Source organism: Pelodiscus sinensis, chromosome 3 (assembly GCF_049634645.1).
Source record: "Pelodiscus sinensis isolate JC-2024 chromosome 3, ASM4963464v1, whole genome shotgun sequence".
Taxonomy (NCBI): Eukaryota; Metazoa; Chordata; order Testudines; family Trionychidae; genus Pelodiscus; species Pelodiscus sinensis.
Genome location: NC_134713.1, coordinates 186,143,816 through 186,170,258, shown reverse-complemented (window position 1 = coordinate 186,170,258; position 26,443 = coordinate 186,143,816). Strand labels below are relative to the sequence as shown.

General features: G+C 40.5%; 1 protein-coding gene across 8 annotated transcripts in view; it reads right to left on the bottom strand.

Moving 5' to 3' along the window:
• KIF16B (kinesin family member 16B) overlaps nucleotides 1–26,443 on the bottom strand; it is a 237,704-nt gene that overhangs the window by 163,907 nt on the left and 47,354 nt on the right. For all 8 annotated transcript variants that reach the window (XM_075925620.1, XM_075925621.1, XM_075925627.1 and 5 more), the window contains exons 11-12: nucleotides 22,691–22,756; nucleotides 15,924–15,983 (exon numbers count right to left, since the gene is read on the bottom strand). In XM_075925620.1, the coding sequence (XP_075781735.1) occupies nucleotides 15,924–15,983; nucleotides 22,691–22,756 (126 nt within the window). The remainder of the gene's footprint in view (nucleotides 1–15,923; nucleotides 15,984–22,690; nucleotides 22,757–26,443) is intronic.

Genomic DNA, 26,443 nt, shown 5'->3' with positions numbered 1-26,443 from the left:
GTTCAGAGCCCTAGGCATCTTCCTCAACCCGGAGAAGTCAGACCTGAGTCTGGTGCAGAGATTAGAGTTTATAGGGGTGACTATGTATTCGACCTAAGGGAAAACCTTTCTGCCTGAATCCCGGTTTCAGGCAATACGGGACTTGGTGCATATACACCCTCACCCAGTGCCCTATCACAAGGGCATGGATGTGCCTCAGACTCCTAGGTCACATGGCATCATGCTGCCATGTGATCAGATCTACACTTGCGCGTCTGCACTTCAGACCCATCCACCGTTGGCTCGCCCCAGTTTATGGGCTAGATGTGTTGGTGTCTATCCCCTGCAAGGTGGGAGAGACTCTTGACAGGTGGATGAACCCACTGAATCTGTCAGAAAGGGTACAGTTCGTCCCCACCCTAATACTGGTGATGGACACTTCAGACCTAGGGTGGGGTGCCCATTTAGGTTATCTGATGACACGGGCTGTGGTTGCCGAACGATCTGAGACTCTACACTTTTAGCTTCTTCTTGAGATGTGGAAATATGCATCCTTCATGTCGAGGGCAGCAAATCAGTCTCCCAGATTCAGGCAAGGGATTATTGAGGCTAACATGACCATCCTGAACTTTTATTTTCACTATAGCAGTTGAGATTTTTCAGATCTAAGATTGCCTTTTGCCTTTGGTATAAGTAACAGGAATAAAAAACCCTCCACTCTTAACTGCCAAAGGGACCTCTTGTATTGCTCCTATTTCAAGAAGCAATTGGGCCTTCTGTTGCAGGAGAAGCTCATGAGAGGAATCCTGAAGGAGGTCTGGGAAGGGAGATTGTGGGGCTATGGGAATGCAAACTGCAAGGAATATTCCACCTTAACCATGCGGCGGACCCAGTGGTCCAACATAGGACTAGCCTGACCCAGGCATGGTAGAAGTGGGATAGTCTTGCCGAAAACAAGGGGAATGGATCTGGTAAACTTAGTGTTTTGCCCTTGGGCACACCCTCAAAAGGCCTGTTTTGGACCTGGAGGAGTCTTGGAGTTGTTCCCCTGGTAGGTTTGCCGGGATGGGATTCTCCTCCTGTTATTGTTCCTACTGCACCTGTGTTGCTACTCAAGGCTGTGTCTAGGCACGAACCTCTGCTGTGGGGGCTGAGGGCAGAACAGGCACCTTTGGGGTGCTGGGGTGTGCATCCCCAAGAACGTCATTGTCACTCTAGTGTCTTTGAGGGAGTGCAACTTAGAGTCCATCTGTTCAGCAAATGGACTCATACCCTCAAAGGGGAGGTCCTGTAAAGTGCACTGGATCTCCAGGGAAGTCCTGAGGCCTGAAGCCAAGCAGATCAGTACATAGGCACTCCAGCTGACTCCAGGTCTCCTCTGGCTACCTGAGTTGACCTGGTTAGGAAAACTCCCTTCTCTCATGTCTCTCCCCTTCAACAGCCTGTAATGCCACTTTGGTTCTCTGACCACTTGAACTTTGTGTTACTACTAGATAATCTAACTCAGTAGGTGTTTTAGGGTTATGATTGGTTTTCATTTCAGTTCAGTTTTAAAAGGTTTCTTTAAGTTAAAACCAGCTGGACTCTCAGAGAAGCACAATTGGGAGCAGCAGCTTCTCATCTCACCAGCAATGGTTTAGGGGCAGAGGTGAATAAATTAGTTGATCCAGGCTGAGCACTCCAAAGAGGGCCTTTCAGTTTCTGGGAACATCTGTGATTCCAGGCATCTGGCTGTCAGTGTTGTGCGTATGATTGGTGGGCTGCTACACTTGTGGATTACTTACACCATGTTTAGCTTTAATCCACCTCTGGGGATTGTATGCATTTTTCAAATGGGCAGGAAGGGAGGAGAGAAAGAGCTACTTTTAAAGCTCATTTTACAGTCCCGAAGCCACTTGTTCATCTGTTCTTTCTGTGGACCTCAGATGTTTTTCCATTCATTTACTTGTGGAAATATGCTAAATTGAAAGCCAAGTAAGCTCCTGATCTAACATTTTTATAAAGAGAAGCAATAAACTATGCCTATCTGCTAAAGAAGCAGAAGAAACATGCAGAGTGGAACAGGCAATCCTATTTAGGCTTGGGTATGGGAGGAAGAAGAAACTCTTAAACACCAACCTTTCAAAAGATGCAAACATGCTTCCCCCCACCCTCACGTCACAAATTATTTCATTAGTAGTGAGGATATATCTGTTCAGTGAGATTAGGTTACACTAATGTAAACTACCAGAGACACTTCGTTATATTCACATTCTAGGATGTGTTCAGTAGCATATGACTTGGGTAGCTTAAATACATAATGCCGTATGGTGCCTGATATGTGTATTAACTGGCAGCTAAGCATATCCTGGACTTGTATTGCTATATTGTAGTTCTAATGCATTTAGAGATGAGGCATTGGCCCTGTACGTTGCTCAAGTACATGGACTATGTTTGAGATCTGCTAGAGGATGAATCCATTTTTCTTTTTAGAGTGCTTGCCCACGTCAGGCAACTATTTCTTTTGAAACCCATTTTTGACTGCTCTGATGTTCCCCAGGTGGATGGGCTACTTTCAAAAGTGTTTGTATTAAGGAAAGACCTATAGATAGATCTGTAACATCAGCTTTCAATTTCCCTTTTCTCCTCCTCCTCAAGGCTTCAAGTCAATGCTGAAACTGGCCAAAAAAAACACTGAGTGCAGTGAGGAGGGAAGAAAGAGTTCCAGGAGAAGAACTGGAATTCTTGATGATCTTCTAATTATTTTATGATACTTGTATCTATTGTATTATTTCCCCTTCTTAATGTATACATATGGTAAGTAACAACAATAAGCAAGTGAGATGATCTGGTGAGGCATTAAATCAGTGGTATGAGTTCATCCACAGACCCAGCTGGTATAGTAGAACATTGTTTGGATAATCTATTCCAAACACATATTCAAAGTCAAAATCTGTGTATTCTGCAATGGAACAATAGTTACTGAGCTTGTAAAAGCCATACTATATCCAACACCCTCTATTCTACATCTGCCCTATTGAACAACAACTTCCGAACGATTTTATCCCAAGTTTTTAAGATATGTTGGTATTTCTCATGTCTCTCCTATAAAACTAGATCATTAGTACAAGTCTAACTACATAGACTTTCGGAGTGGAGGAAAATTATTTGTTCTTCAATAACAAATTCTCAATCTGAAGGTCCATAAAGGGATACATATGTATGTAGCTCCAATACTTGTTTTCATAGATAAAAATAAGAAAATAATGAGTCTTCTTTGGAAAGAGGGGGGGAAAGAATCATTTCTAAGAAAATGATTTATAATAAAATGGAAAACTAAAATAGGAATTAAAGGTCATTACCAGAAAAAAAAATAGTACTGCACAAGAGTTTACAATGGTTAAAAGCTGATTATTAACAGCCACGTGGGTTGAAAGCTCCTCTGTCACAACTACAATGCCAGATGCAGGTAATGAACATTAGAAGGAGTAGGCAAAAGAACAGATTACATCTTAACAACTTCAAGCTCTATAATAAATCTATTGATGTGGTGGACGAGAAGAAAAATGTTTGAAAAGCAGTTATAAATGGAAAATATACATCATTGCCATTGGCAATTCTGTAAGTAGAAAGTAAATACAGACTGGCTCTTAAGTTTTCAGCTCTAGAAGAATTAGTCAAACTTTTCAGCCCTTACAAAATTTAAAAAACAGCTGAAAATGATGACAAATAGCAGCAATATTCTTGAATTTATATAGAGAGCCCTATCAAACTCATCGTCCATTTTGGTCAATTTTATGGTCATAAGATTTTAAAAGTGATAAATGTCATGATTTCAGATATTTAAATCTGAAATTTCACAGTGTTGTAATTGTAGGGGTTATGACCCAAAAAGAAGTTTGACTAATCTTTTTAGAGCTGAAAACTTAAGAGCCAGTATGTATTCACTTTCCACTTACAGTATCTTGTTATTGTAGGGGGACTGTGGTTTTGTTACCTTTACTTCTGCACAGCTGCTGGCAGCAACATTGCCTTCAGAGCTGGGCAGCTGGAGAGCAGTGGCTGCTGGCCAGAAATGCAACTCTGAAGGCAAAGCTACTGTTAAAAGCTACACAGTAGTAAGGATGGCCTTGCCACTTTTACTTCTATGTTGCTGACTGCAGAGCTGAACCTTTAATTGGCAGCCACGACGCTCTGAAGGCAGCAGTATATAATCAGGGCAACATGGGTATGATTTTGCCACCCTGCCTTTTGCATTGCTGCTGACAGGGTGCTTCCTTCAGAGCTGGGCACTTGGCCAACATTACAACCACCGCTCTCCAGTTGCCCAGCTCTGAAAGCAGCACATAAATAAGGATGACAATACAGTGACCCTCCTAAACTAAACTTGTGACCACCCCCATGCACCAGAACTCCCTTTTGAGTCAGGACAGTGTTCCCTGTAAGCTGTGCATTTGTGCAGCCACTCAGGAGAAATTCAAATGCTGCCCAACTGATTAGCCAAGCACCGACACCTAGGTTTTGTGTATCTATTGGTGCTGCACATTCACACATGCCTCAGTGCACATTAAAAAAACGTATTCCAGACATGGATAGAAAAAACCTGCACATAGATCGAAAACATGAGAGGGAACATTGAACAGGATCTCCAATTTGAGAAACGCTGGCCTCCCCCATGAAATCTGTATAACAAGGTAAAAGTATATAAAAGGACAGATTTCACAGGAGGACTCCAGATTTTACAATCTGTGACATGTTTTGCATGGCTGGGAATTTGATAGGGTCAGATAGATATACAGATATGCAGATATAGATATATTAATTTCTATCAAAACAGCTAGTGTGATTCATCAGGGCTTGTCCCTACAACATTTTGGCATTTTCATGTTTTTATGTCTAAGAATGTCTACATGGCAGTTAAAGTCATAATATCGCAAACCATTTTACCTTGAAAAGTCTATATTGAACAGGCACAGATAGCTGATTTTGATATCTGCAGTGACATCTAGTGCCAAAATATAAAAAAAGTGCTGAAATAAGTTTTTAGAAAAAAGGGGAACCCATGGTAATTTGTTAGGTCTTTATCACTGAAAAGGTACAGACATCGAAAAATAAATACAAGAACCAAAAACCTAATATCTTTCTTTCCCCACAGCCTCCAAAGCAACTGATGGGAGAATTTTTCTAATTTGTAAATAAGAAGTGATATTTGATGCAACTATCTTTACCTGTCTTTGTAATACAGATGTAGTTCGATAAAAGCAACAATATTATATATTCCAGTTTTGTTTTCTAAAGGAAAAAGATCATCAATCCAATATTTTAAAAATTGGTTTTAAGAAAACACCTGAAAGAGACTCTCCTTGCTTGTTTTTACAGCTGTACAATCATACTTATTTCTTATTTGTTTTACTCCAGCCTATTACCAAGTTAAAGATCTAAACAGAGAAAACTGATTTTATAAGGGAAATTGCAAAAATGGCAGCACATAGATGTGTTATCAGAGACTATTAGAGCAGAGTCAATCTTCCCTATAGTGAAGACATGGCCTAAGATTGTAGAACACCAATGTTTGCTTTCCTTAATACTGTCCTTTTTCACTCATATTAAGTAAAAGATGTCCCCGAAGAAGCTTTCCAAAGGTTAGTATAGGAAGCAAAAACCTCTGTTGCAATCCAGCTTGCAGCAAGGGCAAATTTGATGAAAAAATATCTAAACAAAGCAACACAGACTGAGCTTTAGGCAGCAGTGATCATCTGAGTGGAGAAAAAATTGAGGCGCAAAGAATAAATGATGCAAGTCCTATTACTGTGGAATTAACAGATTCCCTTGAACATAAGGAATGGAAATGTGAGGAAAATGATGGATAACTGTCCGGTTTTCCTGGTGGCATAAGACAGTGTGGAGATGATCATGGTAATGAATGTGGCTCTCCCACAAAAAGGCGAGTAAAATATATATATATATTATATATATATATATATAGTTTACAATGAAAAGGAGAAAAACTATAAAGAAGGATCAGCTTGCTCTGCCTCTTTCCATGAGCTGGATCTGACAGGGAAGGTCAGTGCTTTCTTCACCTCTCCTTCCCACCCCTAACTCCCATGTACTGCCCGACCCAGAAGCCGGAGCTGGTGCTGCAGCCTCGCAGCTGCGCGGGCTCCCCGTTGCATGGGGAGGGAAGGGGGCACGGAGATTGAGCTGCAGACCATGCTTTGAGAACCGCTGCCTTAATAAGCTGCCAGTGGAGGGGGAAAGCTCTTGAACACTTGTATGACTCTTCACCAGACACTAACACATGGGGACTGTTTGAACACCAATGATAAAGACCTTTAGGTTGAATAGGACAACAACCATCACATCTTGAAACACAGGAAGCACTCTCCATTCCAAGTTCTCCAATTCATTCATGATGTAAAGCTGAAGAACACTTTTTCTAATGTGTGGATAGCTTTGAGGATTCTGCTCATGCAGTCACAAATGGTGAGCACAGCTTTTTGAAGATCAGGATCATTAAAATATACCTTAGTTCAATGATGGCCAATGAAAGCCTTACATTGCTTGCTATTTTATCAGTTAAAAATGCAATCTTTGGATCTATCTGCTTTAGTTTGCCAGAGCAACAAGTAAAGCAAATTTTGGAATTAAAAGAATAGAGTATAATATTTTAAGGCTAGTGCCTACTGTAACTATTTAATACTGGCATATTCGTGTGCAGTCCAGTTTCTTCATATTAATACATTGCAGTTATTCTCAAAAATCAAAGGTTTCTATAAGCTAGTAAAAAAAAAATTATTTGCTTATACACAGCATTAATATATGCAGTCCCTAAATGTATTGTCTCATCTGACATGGATAAATCATGAATGCAAATCATGCATCAGTCATGACATGGGTTAAAGTCTCCTCATTTGGGATGCCACTTCATCTAGGGGCCTTGTACTCTATCATTATGTGCATTGCTCATTCAGGTCCTAAATATGTATAGCTTCACACCTGGATCCTGCAAACACTTAAACACATGCTTAACTTCACTGGGACTTCTCACAGAATTAAAAACACCTTAAAGGTGCATAGGATCTGGGTCTTACACAGTAAGTGTTGCAAATCTCTGAAAACTGCTTAATTGACTAGTAAAATAAATGAGAAATTACATTAATCAAAATTAAGGCCCTATCAATTTGTGTTTATGTAATAATAGCAAGTTAGATTTAAACGAGGGTGCATTAGTGGATTCTGACTACAGGCAGTCCCCGGGTTACGTACAAGATAGGGACTGTAGGTTTGTTCTTAAGTTGAATCTGTATGTAAGTCGGAACTGGCGTCCAGATTCAGCCGCTGCTGAAACTGATCAGTTTCAACAGCGGCTGAATCTGGACGCCAGTTCTGACTTACATACAGATTCAACTTAAGAACCCCAGGCATCCCCAAGTCAGCTGCTGCTGAAACTGATCAGCGGCTGATTCCAGGAAGCCCGGGGCAGGGGCTTCCTGTAGTCAGCCACTGGTCAGTTTCAGCAGCGGCTGACTTGGGGACGCCTGGGGCAGAGCAGCTGGGGTGCTGCTGGGTTGGTCCAGTAGTGCCGCCACTCCTCGCGCTACTGGACCAACCCAGCAGCACCCAAGCTGCTCTGCCCCAGGCGTCCTGATTCAGCCGCTGCTGAAACTGACCAGCACTGGCTGAATCAGGACGCCTGGGGCAGAGCAGCTGGGGTGCTGCCCGGTTGGTCCAGTAGCGCCCGGAGCGGCACTGCGGGACCAACCGGCAGCGCCCCAGCTGCTGTACCACAGGTGTCCGGAGCGAAGCCGCGGAGCACGGGGGCAGCGGGACAGCCCAGACGCGCCGTGGCTGTCCTGCTGCCCTCGGGCTCCGTGGCTTGGCTCTGCTTTGCTCCCCGTCCCCCTGGGCTGCAGACCAGGGGAATGGGGGGGGCAAAGCAGAGCCAAGCCACGGAGCACGCGGCCAGCTGACAGCCCAGACACGTCTGGGCTGTCAGCTGACCGCGCGCTCCGTGGCTTGACTCTGCTTGGCTCTGCTTTGCACCCCCTTCCCCCCCCCCCCCCCCGTTCCCCTGGTCTGCAGACCAGGGAGGGGGGGGGGGGCAAAGCAGAGCCAAGCCGCGGAGCGCATGGGCAGCGGACAGCCCTGTCCGCTGCCCACGTGTTCCGCCGCTTTGCTTCCTCTCCCTGGTCTGCTGGAGACCAGGGAGAGGAAGGGCCCCATTCCTAACTGCGGATCCGACATAAGTCGGATCCGCGTAACTCGGGGACTGCCTGTACTATGTCCATTGTGAATTCAGATTCTAGCACTTCAGCAGTTGATGGAAGTTGTGCGGAAAATAGTTTGTTTGCTGAAGATACTCTGTCACAATTATTGCAATTCAAACACAAAATAAGCACTGCAATCATGAATTGTCATCAACAGCTGGTGATGGAAGACATATTGCTAGCTTTATGGCTTATGGTTTCAAGAATCTCAGTTTGAACAACTTGTCTATTAGAAGTCTGTTAAGTAGACAGCTGATTATTGGAAGGAAAGATTCTTTGTAAGCATAAAGGGTATCTGCTGAAGGGCTGCATTTTAAATGAGGAGCAAGTTAAGAGAAATGAGGGAACATCTTTACATCTGTGTTTTATTTCTGCTTATTGTAACCTTCTATTGTTTCCACAGTTATAACTACTACTGTTCAGGAATAAAAAAGAGAACAAGTGTATGTTGGAAAAGGCAGACAGACAGAAATGTAGACATATTAAGTTGTATACAGGCACATGGGGAACGCACATGAAAGCAGGGAAAAGGAGGAGCACACATCCTAAGTCAGGGAAGAAAAGAACAAAGAAAACAAGTGGAACTTAGAATTTAGCCTAGGCCACTGAGGCAAGGCCACAGAAAGAAAGGCAGGCAGAAAAGAGGAAGACAGGAGATCAAGGAGCTCAAGTAAGCTCTGACATGATTATTGGCAAATTCACGAAGTTATGTAACAAAGAGAATAGGGGAAACTAGTATTTAGCAAGGGACACTGTATTGCAGAAGAACAGAAAACAATTAAGAACAGAAGAAGGACAAAAGAGGCAAAACTCAAGTGACACACAAAAAAGGGTGAGAGGAGGATCAACAATCAATTATTACAAGGAATGCTTGCATGCAAAAGAACCCAGGAGATGCAATGAGATCCCAGGGTCATCACTGTAGTACAAAACTTATTAGACCATCAGAACAAATGCAGCAAGGGTAGATTTAAGCAGCTCAGTGTAGAGTAGTCATGCGAGGGTTTATTATAGAAATATTAGCAAATAAGCAAGACAAGAAAGGAAGTGATTCCAAAAATTAATTGACTATTGTTGGCAAGCTAGGTTAAGAAGAAAACCAGAGTACTTTTGGCTTCTTGTTCTTTCAATATCTGGGCTGGTTGGTGCTAAGAGTTATCAAGAGGGAGATCTCTTGTGCTTAAACTCCATTCCCAAGGAGTCAAGGGAGTTTTCTGCATGAGTCTGCATCTGCCAAGCAGCCTAATTTGGGAATGGATGTAACTGTTTCTAAAGTGAGCTTTATCTATTCTTTAGTGGAAAAGAAAGTTGCTGAGATGAAGAACTTGAGAGACGAGCGTGAAGCATAAATGCTTAAAACTTGATAGATGTTTGGAGCATGAATAAGGAAAACAATGGAACACTTCTTCCACCTCATCTTGAAAAAGTAATGAGGATTTTAAAGGAAAATAGGGGCTTTAAATTAGAATATACCTGAAAGGGCACAAGCAAGAAAAAAGGCTGTTTAGACATAGATGCCCAATATTTTCTTTGTTCAACATATGGGGGAGGGATAACTCAGTGGTTTGAGTACTGGCCTGCTAAAACCAGGGTTGTGAGTTCAATCCTCAAGGGGGCCATTTAGGGATCTGGGACAAATCTGTCAGTGATGGTACTTGGTCCTGCTGCGAGGGCAAGGGACTGGACTTAACCTCTTCCAGCTCTAGGAGATAGGTATATATCCATATATTTATTTATTTATAAAGGACTAGGCAAAATTAGTATTATTGATTAACATGTTACTCAACAGCAGTGTATGTCAGGACACATGAGAAGCCAGGACACAGGACCATGTCCTTTCATGTTCTTTGTGCAGACGGATGTTTGTGCCTTACAAAAGTCAGCTGAGTCCTTCCACCTGAAGCTCATTGCAATGTTGTGGCCGAAGACAGGACAATGGTATAGAAGGACCCTGTCTCCAGCTATTGTCTCATGTTTTATACTTAGATTGCAAGATCTTTGTGGCAGGGTCTGATGTTGTTTGTAGAGCACCTAGCGTAAGGGGAACCTGATCAACAATTAGGGCAGTTAAATGAGTGTCTTTTCCAAATATAAGTACATCAAAAGGGTGTGAGAATCACACGAAATACAGGAGAAGACAGCTAAGCAAGTAAAAGTGATTTGTACCACAAACACTAAAGAAGAAAAGCAGGGATTTGAAGCAGAGCTACAAAGGTGAAAAAATGGACACATCTTTTTATGTATTTAAAAGTGTTAGAGATAAAAACTGATGTGTGGGACTTCTAAAGGTTATTGGAAGAAATTTGAAACAAGCACACAAAAGCAGATTCCAGAAAGGGAAATGATTTCTAGGCAAATATGAGAAAATTGTGTCTGCTAAATTCCGCTGACATCAAAAGACTTCTATATCAATCAAAACCTATGAAGAGAGTCAAAGATCAACAACTGGATGAGTTACACTTAGAGGATGACAAAAAATGAATCATGGGACTCAAAATTGATCTTTAATAAAACATTGCTGATAGATCAAGACCAGAAGAGAGCAAATATAATCCTAATTTTTCAAAACAGAAACAGGCAAGAGCAAAAACCTGTAAATCTGACATGGATATAAGCAAATTTTTCAAGATAGTAAGAGATGTCACAAGACACCTAAAAATATGACAGCCCATGTTAAGCTGCATTGTTTCATAATTTCAAGTCTTCTCCACAAATGTCATCAGTATTGTGAAGATAAAACACAAAGCAGATCAGATTTAAGCAGTCAACATAATCTACTTTTCAAAGCAGCAATTTACAAAATGTACATAAGGTTATTAAATATGGCATGAAAAGTATTCTCCTTGAATTAGATAAAGTGACCAAGGGCAGATTCTTATAGCTAGGTTACGTCAGATTGTACTACTAATTACTGTGCACTGTTTTCAAATACAAGGACACCAATGAATGGAAAAGCCACAAGGATGAGCATCAAATCAGTGCTTTTCATTCTAGACACAATTAATGATGCCAAGAAGCTAGCATGCTAGAAAGACAACGGATGCTTCTAAGGAGATGGGCAAAATATCTAAAAGTCAATTTATAGAGTTTCTTCCTAATCTTTCCATCACAAATAATTAATAGAGAACTTGGTTCTCTAAATCACCAGACAAGCTCAGATCCACGTGAATCTTCAGACATCTACAGAAGCCCAGCCCAGCTATGGTGGCAACCCCTCCACATTGTAGCATGGCCCCTCTTAAGAGCTATGTTCCCATGATGTTCTCGCATGAACCTGTTCATAAATCCTTCTCTGCCCCAACAGGATTTTCACATGCCTCACCAATGCTACTGGCCAGTCATGTCAGATACTATGTCAGACATCCAGCAGGTGTAAACCTTATAGCAACTACAATGCATCCCACAATTCACAGTCACAGCTTTTCTTGATTACTAGTGCCCCATCCCTAGCAATCTACCAGCAAAGGGACTTTCTTCCCTTGATTCTGAGTATCATACTACAGTCTAACTGCTCCCGCTCTTTATGTTTCCCATCCCAAGATACATCTGATCTGGCACCTGTCGACAAAAGGTAGTCAGGGCAGGACTGGGCCCAACACGCTGAAGTTTGCTTATAATGCCAAACCAGGTGGGAGTAGAATCAAATCCAAAAGAATTCTATAAAAGCTGCAGCAATAGCAGACAAAATAGCTCATTATGTTCAATTTGAATATTCACACTGTCATAGTTTGATGTAAGAAATCATTAGTGATACATATTAAACATATGAATCCTACAAAAATACAGGGCAAAAAGTGACAAGCAGTGAGTTTGTTATATAGCTGCATGAAATATGCAGGCAGAACATTGTGATGCTCAAGTTTTAAGTTACACACACAGCATTAACGCTGTTGCAACTGCTGTGGTGCAGCTAAACATTTTCACCTTTTTGAAGCATTCACCGCTTGGACTGAAATTTTCCATACTTGGTCTCCATTTTAGAACGTTTGAGTAAAATCTCACCAGTCAATGTAGACAGAGTTAAACATTAAATGATTTCCCCCAGCATATTGTGAAAATTATTTAAAAAACAACCAAACGTGGACATTTCAAGTCAGATGTGTGGATAAACCTTAATAAGCTATATACTCTTTGCTAAAAGCTGAAAAATCCTTTTAAGAAGTTAAATATTAGAAAGTGTGTAACTGAGCATAGTAAATAGTATGAAGTGTTTGGATATTAGATGTATACAGTACCTGCAAGTGGTGGACCTATGTTAGAAGTATTTAACAAGAGGTATTTAGTTACAGGAATTTGATAGCTCAGCAGCTTTGGAACAATGCGTGGAGTATGTAAGGGCAAAAAGCAATTTAATACTACATATCAGTCAGTTTCAGCTACTATGGGGCAGGTAACAAGAAGTACCAGGACATTCTGCTGAGTTAGCTTGGGTGGGAGAAAGAGGACAAAGCATTCTCAGGCACCCAAAAACTGGATTGGTATTGCGGAAAAAGGGGTTTTTGCACAAAAAGGAAACGTCCACGCTGCTTGTTTTTTGCGCAAAAATCCCTAGCGCAAAAACCGAACAAAAGAGTATAAAAATGAAGCACGAGAAAATGCTAATCCGTGCTTCATTTGCATAGGCTCTTGCGGCAAAACTCGTAGTGTAGACGTAGCCTTAGTCTGTGTGTACATGAAGATTCTTCTAAATTCCACCATCATTGTTTTGTAATACTGCTAAATGCAGTTTCCAATAGTCTTGAGTAAAGCATCTAAAAATCATGAGATTATTTTTAAAATCTTATGACTAAGCCAGTACATTTTGGGTTCATTTTTTGAAGCTTTTCTCCCCAAATCCATGAGCTAGGAACTTATTGGTGAAAACACCAAAACGCCAAAGTTTCCATTTCATCACTCCACTTTCTGGTAAACTGGGTTAAAGAAAAAACATCACATATTGTAAGATGTGATAAAGTTGGGAGAACTGGAAATCCAGGTCTACCAGTCAATTTCCCTGGTGCTTGAAGCAGTGGGTGAATTTCAAAAAGTCCTAAGTATAAACAAGGTTACTCAACTCTCTACCACCCAACTCTTCCAGACACAGACAACAGCTTGGATACTGGATGCTAAAACCAGCCTTGACTTTGGCCATGTCTATACTTACAACTAGACTGGCACTGCTGCGATTGATGCAGCAGTGTTAATTTAGTGAGTCTAGTGAAGGCCTGCTAAGTCAATGGCAGAGTGCTTTCAAGGTGACTTCTCTATTCCAGTTCTCTAAGGAGCATAAGGTAAGTTGGCAGAAGAGTATTTCCTGTCAGAGTATAGTGTAGACACCACTGCAAGTCAACCTAATTTAGTCGTAAGTAACTAAAGCAGTGCAATTTATGTCAATTTACAATTTAAAGCTTTTTTAGATAGCATTAAAAAAAAAGTGGCGGCACCTAAGGACAGGTTAAGATCAACATTTAAAAGGTGGGACGTAACTCCAGTTCTTACACAAAAAAAGTCATGAAACTGTAAAAAGGGAAAGTTTCAGAGCAGTGACATTTTCAATCCAATTTTTCTTATAAAGTGTAAATTGATACATGACAGTAATAACAGTCAGGCTGTGGGAAAACCTCTCTGGTTTTGGAGGATCCTAACTTCTGAATGTTTAGCTTCCCAATGGTGACCTTTTTATTGCCATTTTGCTTCCCTTTCCATATTTAATATTACATATGTAAAATGATAAACAACAAAAAATTATTGAAACATTTGATAATGGATTTGAGACATTTTCAAATCAGAGGCAGTTCTGAAATATTTTAACATTTTATTTCTTCAAGAGTTTACAGAACTACAATAAAAGTTGTATCCAGTTCTGAGCTCTTGAATATTCACTCAAAAATACACAAACATGCTAGTCACCACAGACTAAAGCAAATAACCCAAACAATAATATGAGCATAACAAATGAACTAACTTCTCCACTGAATCCATGGAAGAGTCAAACCTCACCTGTACCCAGCAAGGGAGAAAAGTTGAAAGAATATGGGCTCTTCCAAACCTGGAGACCAAACAAGTTCCAAAGGCCCTAATGGAAAATGCCCAGCTGACTAAAACTTCAGCAGGCTTATCTACATAAAGAGTCCACAACAAGTTGGAATGTGAATCTACTTTGCACTAGTCTGCTACACACAAATTGTTCATGTGACCACTGTTATGTTCCGTAGCTTGCTTTAATCTACCTCATTTTGAAATGGGACTAGATCAAAACACACTAAGGAACAGTTAACACGAGACAGGCTAGCGAGGCTTAGATTAATACTCCAGTTTGCCACAGGTTAATTATTCACATAGACAAGTCCTTCAACATAGTGTGTCTCAGAACATGTACGTTTTATATGTCATAACAGAGTAACGGCCCCTTAAACGAAATTTGGCTCAGCTCTCCTGCTCTAATGCAGGTGTGCCTAGTTTGGTATAATAATAAGGGTGGGGATGCCTCTGGCAGTTGTACAATAAGAGTCCAGAATCCAGAGATGGCTTGCTTAGAGGGAGAACCCAGAATTAAAATAAGAAAAATATGTGGGCTGAGAGCTTCCGGGAGGGAATGCCATCTGGCAAGCAGTTTCAAGTTCTGTGCTATACTCCAAATTACTTGTATTTTATTTTGAAACAGATACAGTAAGTTACTTGTAAGTCAGATAACGAGTAAAAGACCTAGGGGAGAATTATGAAATACTTAAGGAATCAAAAGTTATGCAAATCAAAATAAAGAAAAAAAGTCTCAAATCAAAGTCATACGATATAAATCCGGTATCTCCTCTTCAATTGTTTGCTTGTATTATTTTCAGAACTCACCAGCAACTGCACCTTCAGCATATTTACAAAGATAGGACTAAACAAGTACTACACTGGAATTTTAAGATTTAATTTCATCGCTCAACTAAAGGCATGTGGCAAGAAATTCTATACTTGATTGTGAGAGAGATCAAGTGGAGAGTGATAGTTACACTTTGGACTGATAAAATCAGAAAATGAGTTAGTTGATATTTTTAACTCAGTATCGCCTATTAATAGTCTAACAGCATCAGAAAAATCTTTGTAGGCAGAATGAGGAAAGATTTAGATGAAGGCTTGGCAACAGTGGTTATAAACAGAATTTGTAGCAAAATTTCACACAGAACAACTATTCTGGATGGTGTTTCCAAAAGCACCTAAGGGATTGCTGAGCATAAGTCCATCTGAAAGATTCTTCCAATTTCATACGATATTTTAGAATAAGAGTGAAGGGAACAGATGTGCCTTTTCTTAGCGTGGATGTGCTATGAAATAATTGTGCCATTTCCCCCCTAACATTTTCATACAAATATAGAGATGGTCAGTCTTTACACAAGCTGTCAGTAGCAGACATAAGGAGGAGAATTAAAAAACAGAACAAGTACATAAGTATTTATTTGGCAGAGTCTAAAATGGAAGTGATCCAGCATTGGTAAGAAAATCTAACAGGTTGTGCTGTAAACCTATTCAATTTTATTTGGAAATAAAATGTGTCATGGACTTTTAGTCAAAAACTTATTTTCAAAATAGGCAAATCAAAGTGAGAATTCTATGCATACTATTTTTGTTAACATATCATTTAAGAACCTTATCTTTTTTAAAAAAATTGCATTTCTGCAAGTTTACTTAAATAGTCAAATGAGAAAATTGTGCATTTAAAATCATCCTTACTTTTAGAATATTTTGGGTTTCATTCCACTTGTTTGTCCACTCTTTGGTCAGCTCTTGCACCTATCAAGTAAAACAAAGAGACAATATCTGTTTTAAGCTAGTCATTTGAAATAGCACACTTTCTCTCACAAATGGCTTAACGCAGAATTTCATAGAACAAGTTAAAATGCTAAGTATTTGCCAACTTTGCTGCTCCCTCCAACTGATCCACTTCTAATATTGGGATAGTAATTCAGTTTCACCAAAATCTGTTACAGCAGCCAGTTAAACATTCCTCTCCAAAGCCTTACTTATGCATTTGCGTAAGTATTAATTAATTTCCCACTAAACAGTAAGACGACAAAAATGATGGGTCATCAGACCTCTGATTTTTATCTTTTTAGAACGGAAAAGATATTTAAGAGTATAAACGACGTATTGAAAATTCTTCTTCATAATGTTTCATAAGAACAAAAGCACACCGGGATGGTCACTCAAATAAGGATTTATTACATCCAGCGCAGAGTCAAATCTCTGAAATCTCACAGATCAAACTAAACATTATAGCTAAATTTTACCATGAATTGTATACTTTTAGGATGAACTGTAACTGTGATTATACCTGGTAAGGTAAGAGTTTTCATGATTCAAACCATATGTTGCCCCAAAAAGTTTACAACGCTTATCTTATGATATGTATTAGAAACTTTGTGGCCTGACTGTCCGTCCATGAGTCTGTTTGTTCAGAAACTCCTCCTAAATGGTAAGAGCTACAACCACTAAATTTGGAATGCAGTTTCTTCTTATCATAAAGAAAGGCAAGGGTTTGGTTGTGTCAGGACAATGGGATGTGTCTATAATCTGATTATTTCTCATTAAACAGAAAGGGTGGGGCCTGACAGAAAAGGAAGTTATGCTCTGCAATGACCACGGGGGACAGCAAGCATGGGGAACATTTATACTGCAGAATGACCACATGGGGGCAGCTGCACCTCTAAAACACTGGTCAGCTGGGGGTGGGGCTCTGCATATTGCCAGCAACAGGTAAGTGGTCTCCTTACCCCAAAACCAGAGACCACTATTCCCCCGCCCCAGCTTTCAGCATAGCCCTCACTCCCACAGCTCCCCCAAGGATCAGGGGACCAGGCAACACAGCAGCCACCTTGAGAACCAGCTGCAACTGCACTGCCCAGTTAGCTCTCAGGGATACCCTGCCCCCTACTTCCCAACCCTCTGCTCTGAGCTCCCCATCCAGAACGTGATGTGTCCAGAATGGGATGGCTTCTCATAAAACCATACAGAAACCAGAGAGAATCACCAGGCAGATAAAAAGGGCTGGCTGGGGGCACCAAGCCTTCCACCTTCCAGGTGCTCTTTAGGGAGGGGAAGGTCAAATCTCCCTCCGCCCCAATTTGTATGGGAACATTGCTGGCTGTTCCCTTTCAACAGGAATCAAATGGAAAGTGCTCTGTTTGCTGCATTCCTCACTCTGGCTAAGAAGTGCAGGGGGCAGACAAACCTGAACCTTCCCCAGCCGTGGGATGTGCATCTCTCCTTGCATCTGTGCCCAATGGAGCTGCAGTGGCCTTCAAGAGGCGCTTCTCACCTGACCCCAAGCCGCTGTGGTAGTCCTCTCTCCCCAGGGCAGCCTGCATACTGCAGCCCTCATCCCCAGTCCCACCCCAGAGCAATGATTCAAATGAAGAAAAACAAATTAATTTGAGTTAAATGACCTGAGCAATGCCAGGTAAATCTTCTAGTATTTGATCATTACTTTTCTTGATTTTTTTTAACCCTGGAATTCCATTTATACATCTTTTATTACCCGGATCTACTTTCAAGTGGTGACAAGCTTAAACTCAAGACTAACTGCTTTTTTGTCTAGTTTAAGATTTACATGTAAATTGATCATATATTTGGAGGGGAAAATAGCAATGCTCCCCTTCATAGCGCTGCCCAAATGACCTCAATTTTGACTTGAAGCTGTGTCCTTCATTTTCACAGTTGACTTAATTTGTAGTCCATCCACAAAGAAAGATAGACTGTGTGACTGTTCCATAGTATAGTCAACCCCCCACAAGGGAATGCATTGAAATAATAAAATGAAGTAAGTAGCTCATTATCACTTGCAACCTAGGATTTAAACTCCAAGAGAATACTTCTTTCCTCTGTGCCATTTAAGTCCAGTTTATTACTCTTATTTATTTTCTTTTGTCTTTCACAGAAAAAATATTAAGGAATTTGGATGCTCATCACCTCTATCTTCACCATTTCTGAAGAACTGTTACTGCACATGAGTTGTTTAAAATAGTTCCTGTAACACAGCAATTCATTCATTCACGAGAACTGCTGTAAAGTAATCAGTTAATTTAAATATGGTAATAAAAACTTTAGATCTGCAGAATCAAGTTCACGGTTGCAACCATTCTGTTACAGAACAGTTTTACCCTTTGTAATATGTACCTGGAATATACAATAATTCAATAATTATGATTATGGAAATTATCTTAAGTAGTCATCACATAACATATTAATACGGTTGACAGAGCACAATAAAATATACTCAATAAAATATCCCACACAGTGAGAACAACACTCTTGAACAGGACAAGCAATGAATACTACCAGAGCATGAATAACGTGTTCCAATTAATACGATATATTCAGTAGTTTCTACCACCCATTTAAACATTTATAAGAGCAATTCTCAGGTAACAGTAAATTTGTTCAACGCAATTCAGTTCACAATTTATCTAAATTACTATTCTTGAAAAAATATTTTGAGGAAAAGCACTGTGGGTATGTCTACACTACAGCACTAATTCGAATTAGTTAATTTGAAATAAGCTAATTCGAATTAGTGCATCTAGACCTAAAAACTAATTTGAATTAGCGTTTTGCTAATTCGAAATAGCGCATCCACATTGAGTGGACCTTGAACCGAAGTTAAGGCTGACTGGAACTAGTGCCGGCAGGGCATCAGGTTAGGACTCAGAGTGTGGAGCTGCTACCTCATGCTAGCCGAGGGCTGTGCTTAAAGGGACCTGACCCCCATCCCGGACAGACAGGTCTCAGGGTTCCCTGCTTGCTTGTCTAACTCCATGAGGGACAGCAAAGCAATCCTATCTTGGAGTGCCCTGAGTGCCCTCACTCGACACATCACAGCACTCTGCCATCAGCCTGGCTGCACTTGCCGCAGGCTGCCATCCGGAGGGGGTCAATCGCGGGGCTGTCAGGATCCAGGAGGCCCTGCAGGAGAGCTTCCACCCCAAAGAGCCCGCAGAGCCACCCCAGGCCTCCCCACCGGGGGCTCGTGCCCCATTCCTCCCTCACCTCCTTCCACTTACCCCTCCCTAACTCCCCCACCCATGTAAAAAATAAGGGACACGTGTTCAAAAAAAGAAACTCTCTTTATTTAACAAAACTGGGGCGGGGGGGGTTAACCTCTGGGGAGACTGGGAAAAGGAGGTGGAAGAGAGGAAGAGAGAGGGTGGAAGAGGGGAGGGGGAAATCTGGGTGGAGGGAGCTGGAAGGGGGAAGCCAAGGGAAAAAGGAAGAGGGGAAGTATAAAACTACGGTATGCCATATCTTCAGTACTATGTACAGATGTGGTCTCCTCACCTCAAAAAAGATATTTTGGCCTTGGAAAGAATTCAGAAAAGGGCAACTACAATGATTAGGGGTTTGGAACAGGTCCCATATGAAGAGAGGCTAAAGAGACTGGGACTTTTCAGCTTAGAAAAGAGGAGATTGAGGGGGGATATGATAGAGGTCTATAAAATCATAAGTGGTGTGGAGAGAGTGAATAAAGAAAAGTTCTTCATTAGTTCCCATAACAGAAGGACTAGAGGACACCAAATGAAATTAATGGGTAGCAGGCTTAAAACTAATAAAAGAAAGTAGTTCTTCACACAGCGCATAGTCAACCTGTGGAATTCCTTGCCACGGGAGGCTGAAGGCCAGAACTATAACATAGTTTAAAGAGAAGTTAGATAAATTCATGGAGGTTGGGTCCATGGAGTGCTATTAGCCAGGGGGTAGGAATGGTGTCTCTGGCCTCTGTTTTGGAAGGCTGGAGATGGATGGCATGAGACAAATCTCTTGGTCATGGTCTTCGGTCCATCCCCTCCGAGGTACCTGGTGCTGGCTGCTGTCGGTAGACAGGCTACTGGGCTAGATGGAGCTTGGTCTGACCTAGTACAGCCATTCTTATGTTCTAAGCTCAGGGTCGGCGGTCTCACTGGACCAACTTGATTTTCATGCAGACCTGCTCCTGGGATCGCATGTGGCCTTTGGTGGTCAGGCTGGCAGCTATCCTGCCCTAGACGGCTGCTTTCCTGTGCCTAGTGCCGACACTGTGGACGTTGGAGGCCTCCCGTCAAACCTCGATGTGGTCCACGATCTCTGCACTAGACCAGGCGGGCGCCCACCTCTTGCAGCCCAGGGCAGGCTCCTGTGAGCCGCCAGCCTGGTCCTGGGAAGAGGCCGAGGGCTGGGTGGCAGCGGGTGACTGGCTCATGCCGTGCCAGGTGCAGGGTCTGCTGGCTGGGTGCTGGCAGGCTTGCAACTGGCACAAGCACTGTAGCCAGACCATGCCCCTTTAAGGGCTCCGGGGCAGGGAGGGGGGGCAGAAGAGTTTCCCTGGTTTGGCCCAGAGTGGCCACCAGGGCAACTGGGGAAGGGCTAGCCTCCCACTAGTTTGAATTAAGTGGCTCACAGCCCTTAATTCGAACTACTTAATTTGAACTAGGCGTTACTCCTCGTAGAATGAGGTTTACCTAGTTCCAATTAAGCACTCCTCTAGTTCGATTTAAATTCAAACTAGTGGTTTGTATGTGTAGCCCCTATTAAAGTTAATTCGAACTAACAGCTGTTAGTTCGAATTAGCTTTGTAGTGTAGACATACCGTTATAACTTAAACGTCCAAGCTACTATTATTTACATCTTGTCGTAAGTACTCAACAGTACTGAAAGCTAGTTTTTGATGACTGCTATAAATGAGCACCAAGCAGAAACGTGGCTGACAAGAGGCCTAATTCTCCTCTGTTGCTTTTATTTTACCTCAGTGAATATACTACTTTGTCATAGCTAGTATCAAATTTAGAATAGCTAGAATTTAAAAAAGAAACCTAGATGATCTGTACTTTCATGTTATTTAAACAAAAATGTAAGTAGTTTCTCAGATAACATCAACTTGCCCTAAAAATTAGTACTAGGATCCACATCATACCTATGTACGTACATATAGTATCAATTAGTTAAGTAAAAAATTTGTTTCCTAAAATGAATGTACTACTCCACAGATTTTTAGAATAGTGAGTACTTAAAATAAGCCATATATTCAGCCTGCTTCAGTGGAATTTTACCAGTTTACACCAGCAGACGAACTGACTCAACGTATTTGATCTTTTGAGTAAGGTTGCCAACTTTATATTTGCAGAAAATTGAACACTTTTGCCTCAACCCTGCCCCAAGGCCATGCTCCTGCCCTTCTCTTTCTGCAAGGCCATAGCCCTGTCCACTCACTCCATTTCCCTCACCTTCCTTCACTTGCTCGTCCTTACCCTCACTCATTCACTCTCACTAGACTGATGCAGGGGGTTGTGGCGTGAAAGGGCTGAGAGCTCCAGACAGCAGTGTAGGCTAAGAGATTTGAAGTGCAGGAGGGGCTCCAGGTGGGGACTCCAGGCTGGGGCAGGGAAGTGTGGGCTCCAGAAGGGAACTTGGGTGCAAGAGGCAGCTCACAACTGGGGAAGGGGGATGGGGCACAGGAGAGGGTTCAGGGTGTGGACTCCAGGCAGCGTTTAAACTCATATGGTTACCAGAAAGCTGTTAACATCTCCTTCTGGCTCCTAGGCGGAGGCAGAGACTGGTGGCTATGTGTGATGGTCCTACCTGTAGGTACCATTCCTGCAGTTATCATTGGTTAATAGTTCCTGGCCAATGGAAACGGCTAAGCTAGTGCTCATGGCAGGAGCGCTTACAGAGCCTTATAGCCTCTCCTATGTCTAGGGGTCAGAGAGATGCCTGGGAGTGGTATGGCACCAGGCGTGCATCCTGCTTGCCCTGCTGTGGGTTATCAACTGGACTTACTGTCAAATTCTCAGCTATGAAAGCTAGAGATTCATTATGACAAGACTCATGTTCAATTGCCACTCTAACACATAAATAAAGCTAATGAGATATCTCAACAACCATTTGCTTATATCAGATCAGAACCATTTCCTTATACCAGATCTGCCCCAAAATTTTAGAACATAGTATGACAAATTTATGATCAATTAGAAACACCAATTAGTCCAACATTAAACCAGAATTTAATTAACATTTTAATGTGTGTACTGTACTCACTCTCTCTCCATATTATAGTCTCTCAAAAAGTTTTCACATTTTTAAGACTATAAAAGGAGTTTTTCCCAAAGAACAAAAATTTCCGTTATTCCAACGTGAGATAGCTACACTTATTCAAAAAAGCAAGCAAAAGTATCTATAATATATTTTCTTCTGTGTTATACTATATTTCGTATAAACAGTGCAACAAGAAATAATATTACGAATTCTATTTATTACGGTAAGTTAGAATAAAAATAAGTCTGAGGTTAATGTTCTATCTAGTTTAATAGAAGAAAATGCTGCTTTGTAAAATAAATAAATAAAAACAAACAAACCACAATATTAAAACCAGTGCGTATAACTGTGTATGCCCAAAAGTCCCTGAACATGAGCTATTACTGCAGCAGCATTCAGGTACCATTTATCTCTAAAATTATCATCCAATTATAACTTACTCTTGCTTCATTCTGTTGAAGCTTTTCCTCCATACTTAAAGCTGTTGGCGAATCCAAGAGGGCAATCTAAGTTGTAAAAAACATACATTAGTACATAGTAAAATAGATTAAAAACTATGATATATTATGATGTATATAATTTAATAAAGATATATATTAAATCCAGTTCTAATCTTTATCTACAAAGGATGACGTTTCACTTTTATCCATATCTAATATTCACATTAAGGAAATCTTGTCAAAGTGCAAATGAGAAATACAATCAGTAATTTATAATTTTATGCACACACTTTTGCTGATTTGTCTAGATTCATATTGAAGGCACTCAGCATTCTGAGAAATTGGATACAAAAAACATAATTTTTTAAAAAATTCCACAGATGACCATTTATTATGCAGAATAGTCTAGTTAACTATTCTGCTGTAAACATTACTGTGAACATGGCATTTGTACTGTAAAAAACATATCTTGTTAAATTGATTGTGGAACATGAAAATTATCCATCCTTACAAAAATGTAAGTAGTTTGGTTTGTTACTTAACACTCTACAGTGACTCAAATGTTGGCTTTTGAGTTAAAAAACAAAACAAAAAAAACCACACTATCAATGAACCATAGTGGCATTTGCAATAAAATATTCTAGGAATGTAAATTACACCAGGTTTTATATTCTATTGTACTCATTTGCCACCATATGTGGTTTTAATTTTAACTAATTTAGTCTTGCTCTGCACTGTATCCTTCACAGACATTTATACCATGAGAACTGAAATTCACTGGAATTCTTCATAGTGTAGTCATATTTACTTTGTGATAGCTCCTCTTTTACTCTTTGAATAATGTCAAAGTATTAGACCTTCAAAGCCATTTAAAATATGTGTTCACAGAGTTTGCAAATTAAAAAACATATTTTAGAAATAAAAATTATCAGCTTTCCAGCAAAATCATTCAATCCTCCCAGACAAGCATCATTCAAACTTTTCTCCCAAAGACAAGACAAAGCACAGAGTACAACAGAGTAATTCAGCCCTCAAGGAATGTTTTCGGTTTTACTATTTGCAATATAGCAAAACAATAATACTTCCTTTAGTAACTTGCAAACGTGATACTTTTCACAAAATACACAGGAGGGCCTCCTCCCATTTCTCTGTAAATACTTAACCAGGATACTGTAGACAATTACATTTTCATTCCATTTTGTTTTACACAAAGTCCTATAGTACACTGACTAGCTTTTGATATTTCATTCCATAACTAAACTAAAGTATTTGTATTCATAAAAATCATAAACTATACTAAAATTGTTTTTTTTCCATTTAACACCCCTTAATCATTTTTGACTCATTACAAAAACTAGTAATCCAGAATAGCATTGTTTGGGAATCTCAATTAGCCAGGTTCTACTGTAGAACTTTTAACCACATTCCTTAATTTCATGACTCACCATGCTAATATTAGTTTGTACTTATCATCCAAAGACTGATATTCAAATTAATCACATTTTATAGCACCCAAAAGAGATAGAACAAACTAAACTGAATAAGGACAAATAGACACAAAAATAGACATATTGCTATAAACTCTTGCTGGTAGTTTCTCTGATAATTTTTCCTAAAATACTTAATTAGCTTTAGGGAGGGAAATGTGTATATATACATATCCAAATCACTGTAATTTATTAATGTAGGGTTTCTTTTTGGTAGACTCAAAAATAATGTACAATTATTTTTATTCTTTACTGGACTATAACAGAATAGAAACGCAAATAAGAAACTTTACACATTCTTGTCTTTGTTGTTGTTTCATTTGTTTTGGCTGCTTTTTCTTTAAAAAAAAAACCCGACTTGCTAGCTAGTAAGTCTGCTGCTACAAAAACTAATGGTTGTATGTTGTTAATATCAGTTTTCAAAGCAGACTTACTAGATAGCTGGGAGGCAATGAGAAGTAATATTAACGAACAAACAAATATCAATTTTCACAGCGGACTTATTCAACCCTCACAAGATCTGGTACAAATTAAGCCCTGGATAGGGAGGTAGGCAGGGAGACAGCAGGGGCCTGAGGCCACGCAGGGGTTGAGGTGGACCAAGGACGGCTGCCAAGTGGCTGGGGTCCAGAATTGGAGACTAAAGCCCTTGATTAAATCCTGCTGTCTACAGCCCCAGCGCTGAAGCCTGAAGGCTTCACTGCCTCTGGGAAGGTGGGTGCTCCCTAGCTGTTTGCTCCACCCATGTTTCTGGCTCCACATTGGGGGAGAGCTCAACCTCTGCAGGGGGCCCCAGGGCACGGTCCATTGTTCTAGTCACTGCCCAAGAGGCTGCGGCTGCAAGAAAAGCTTCTGGTGAGCACATGCAACCATTGTAGACACATTTCAGAAATTCTGGAATAGCGTAACTATTAGATGGACAAAGCTATAAACACCTACAGTTTCTTCAAAGGTTCACTGATAGCTGAGTGAATCACATATTTCAAATCCAGGCGCCATTCTTAAAAAATTGTCTTTAAAAAGGAAATAAGTTTTTTTCTTCAGTCCAGCAAATAGAAAGTTAAGCAGCACAACATGAATGATCAACAAATTAAAATATAATTTAACAACTGCCATTTCTGAACCTATTGAAAATAGTCACCTTGCCAAAAAAGTAGAGACTCTGGCAGTATAGGAGCCAATATCAAATACTATTTTTAGCAACTTTCTGCTTTCATAAAATGTCAACCCTTCAGTGTTAAAGAAATGTAAAATCCAGAGTTTATCTTCAAACTATAGCCGGTTTTACCACCTTTAATTAGGCTCTCATACTTTTAGCTGTGCAAAATCTCATTTCCCTAAAACATAACCAGCAATAGACTAATAGCAAGACTAATTAAACAACTATTTTTCAAAAAATATGTATATGTCTAACATGCTCAAATGTGTGATTAGAAAACTGAGCAAAATGGGTGGAATGTGTCATTTTATCTTTATTCAATAATCCATTTATTTTATTCATTGTTTTCACGTTGTATTATATGGCCATATCAGCAACGTTCTTAGATGTTGTTTGCTTATCATATTGCATGCTCTCTGAAGTACTACATAGTCAAAGACACTATGGTTACTAGCTTTTCAAATATCTTACCTTTCCCTACAGTATAATAGTTACAAGTCTTAACATTAACTTAATCTTATTTAAAAGTTAGATGTTCAGATATTTTGATATCTTAAATAATCTTGTTCTGTAAGACATGAACAAGGGTATCTTTTCAATCCATTAAGCTAGACATACCTATTTCTTCCCTGTAAATGGGCTGGCACACCTAAAAGTCCCTAAGCTGAAGTGAATACTTACCCCCAACATATTACACTTCTTTTCTAACCATATCAATATGAGGTTTAAAAAAAAAATGTACACAAAACCAGATACAGGCAGTCCCCGGGTTACGTACAAGATAGGGACTGTAGGTTTGTTCTTAAGATGAATCTGTATGTAAGTCGGAACTGGCGTCAGCCGCTGCTGAAACTGATCAGTTTCAACAGCGGCTGAATCTGGACGCCAGTTCTGACTTACATACAGATTCAACTTAAGAAACCCAGGCGTCCCCAAGTCAGCTGCTGCTGAAACTGATCAGCGGCTGATTCCAGGAAGCCCGGGGCATAGCAACTCTGCCTCGGGCTTCCTGTAGTCAGCCCCTGGTCAGTTTCAGCAACGGATGACTTGGGGACGCCTGGGGTAGAGCAGCTGGGGTGCTGCTAGGTTGCTCCAGTAGTGCCGCTC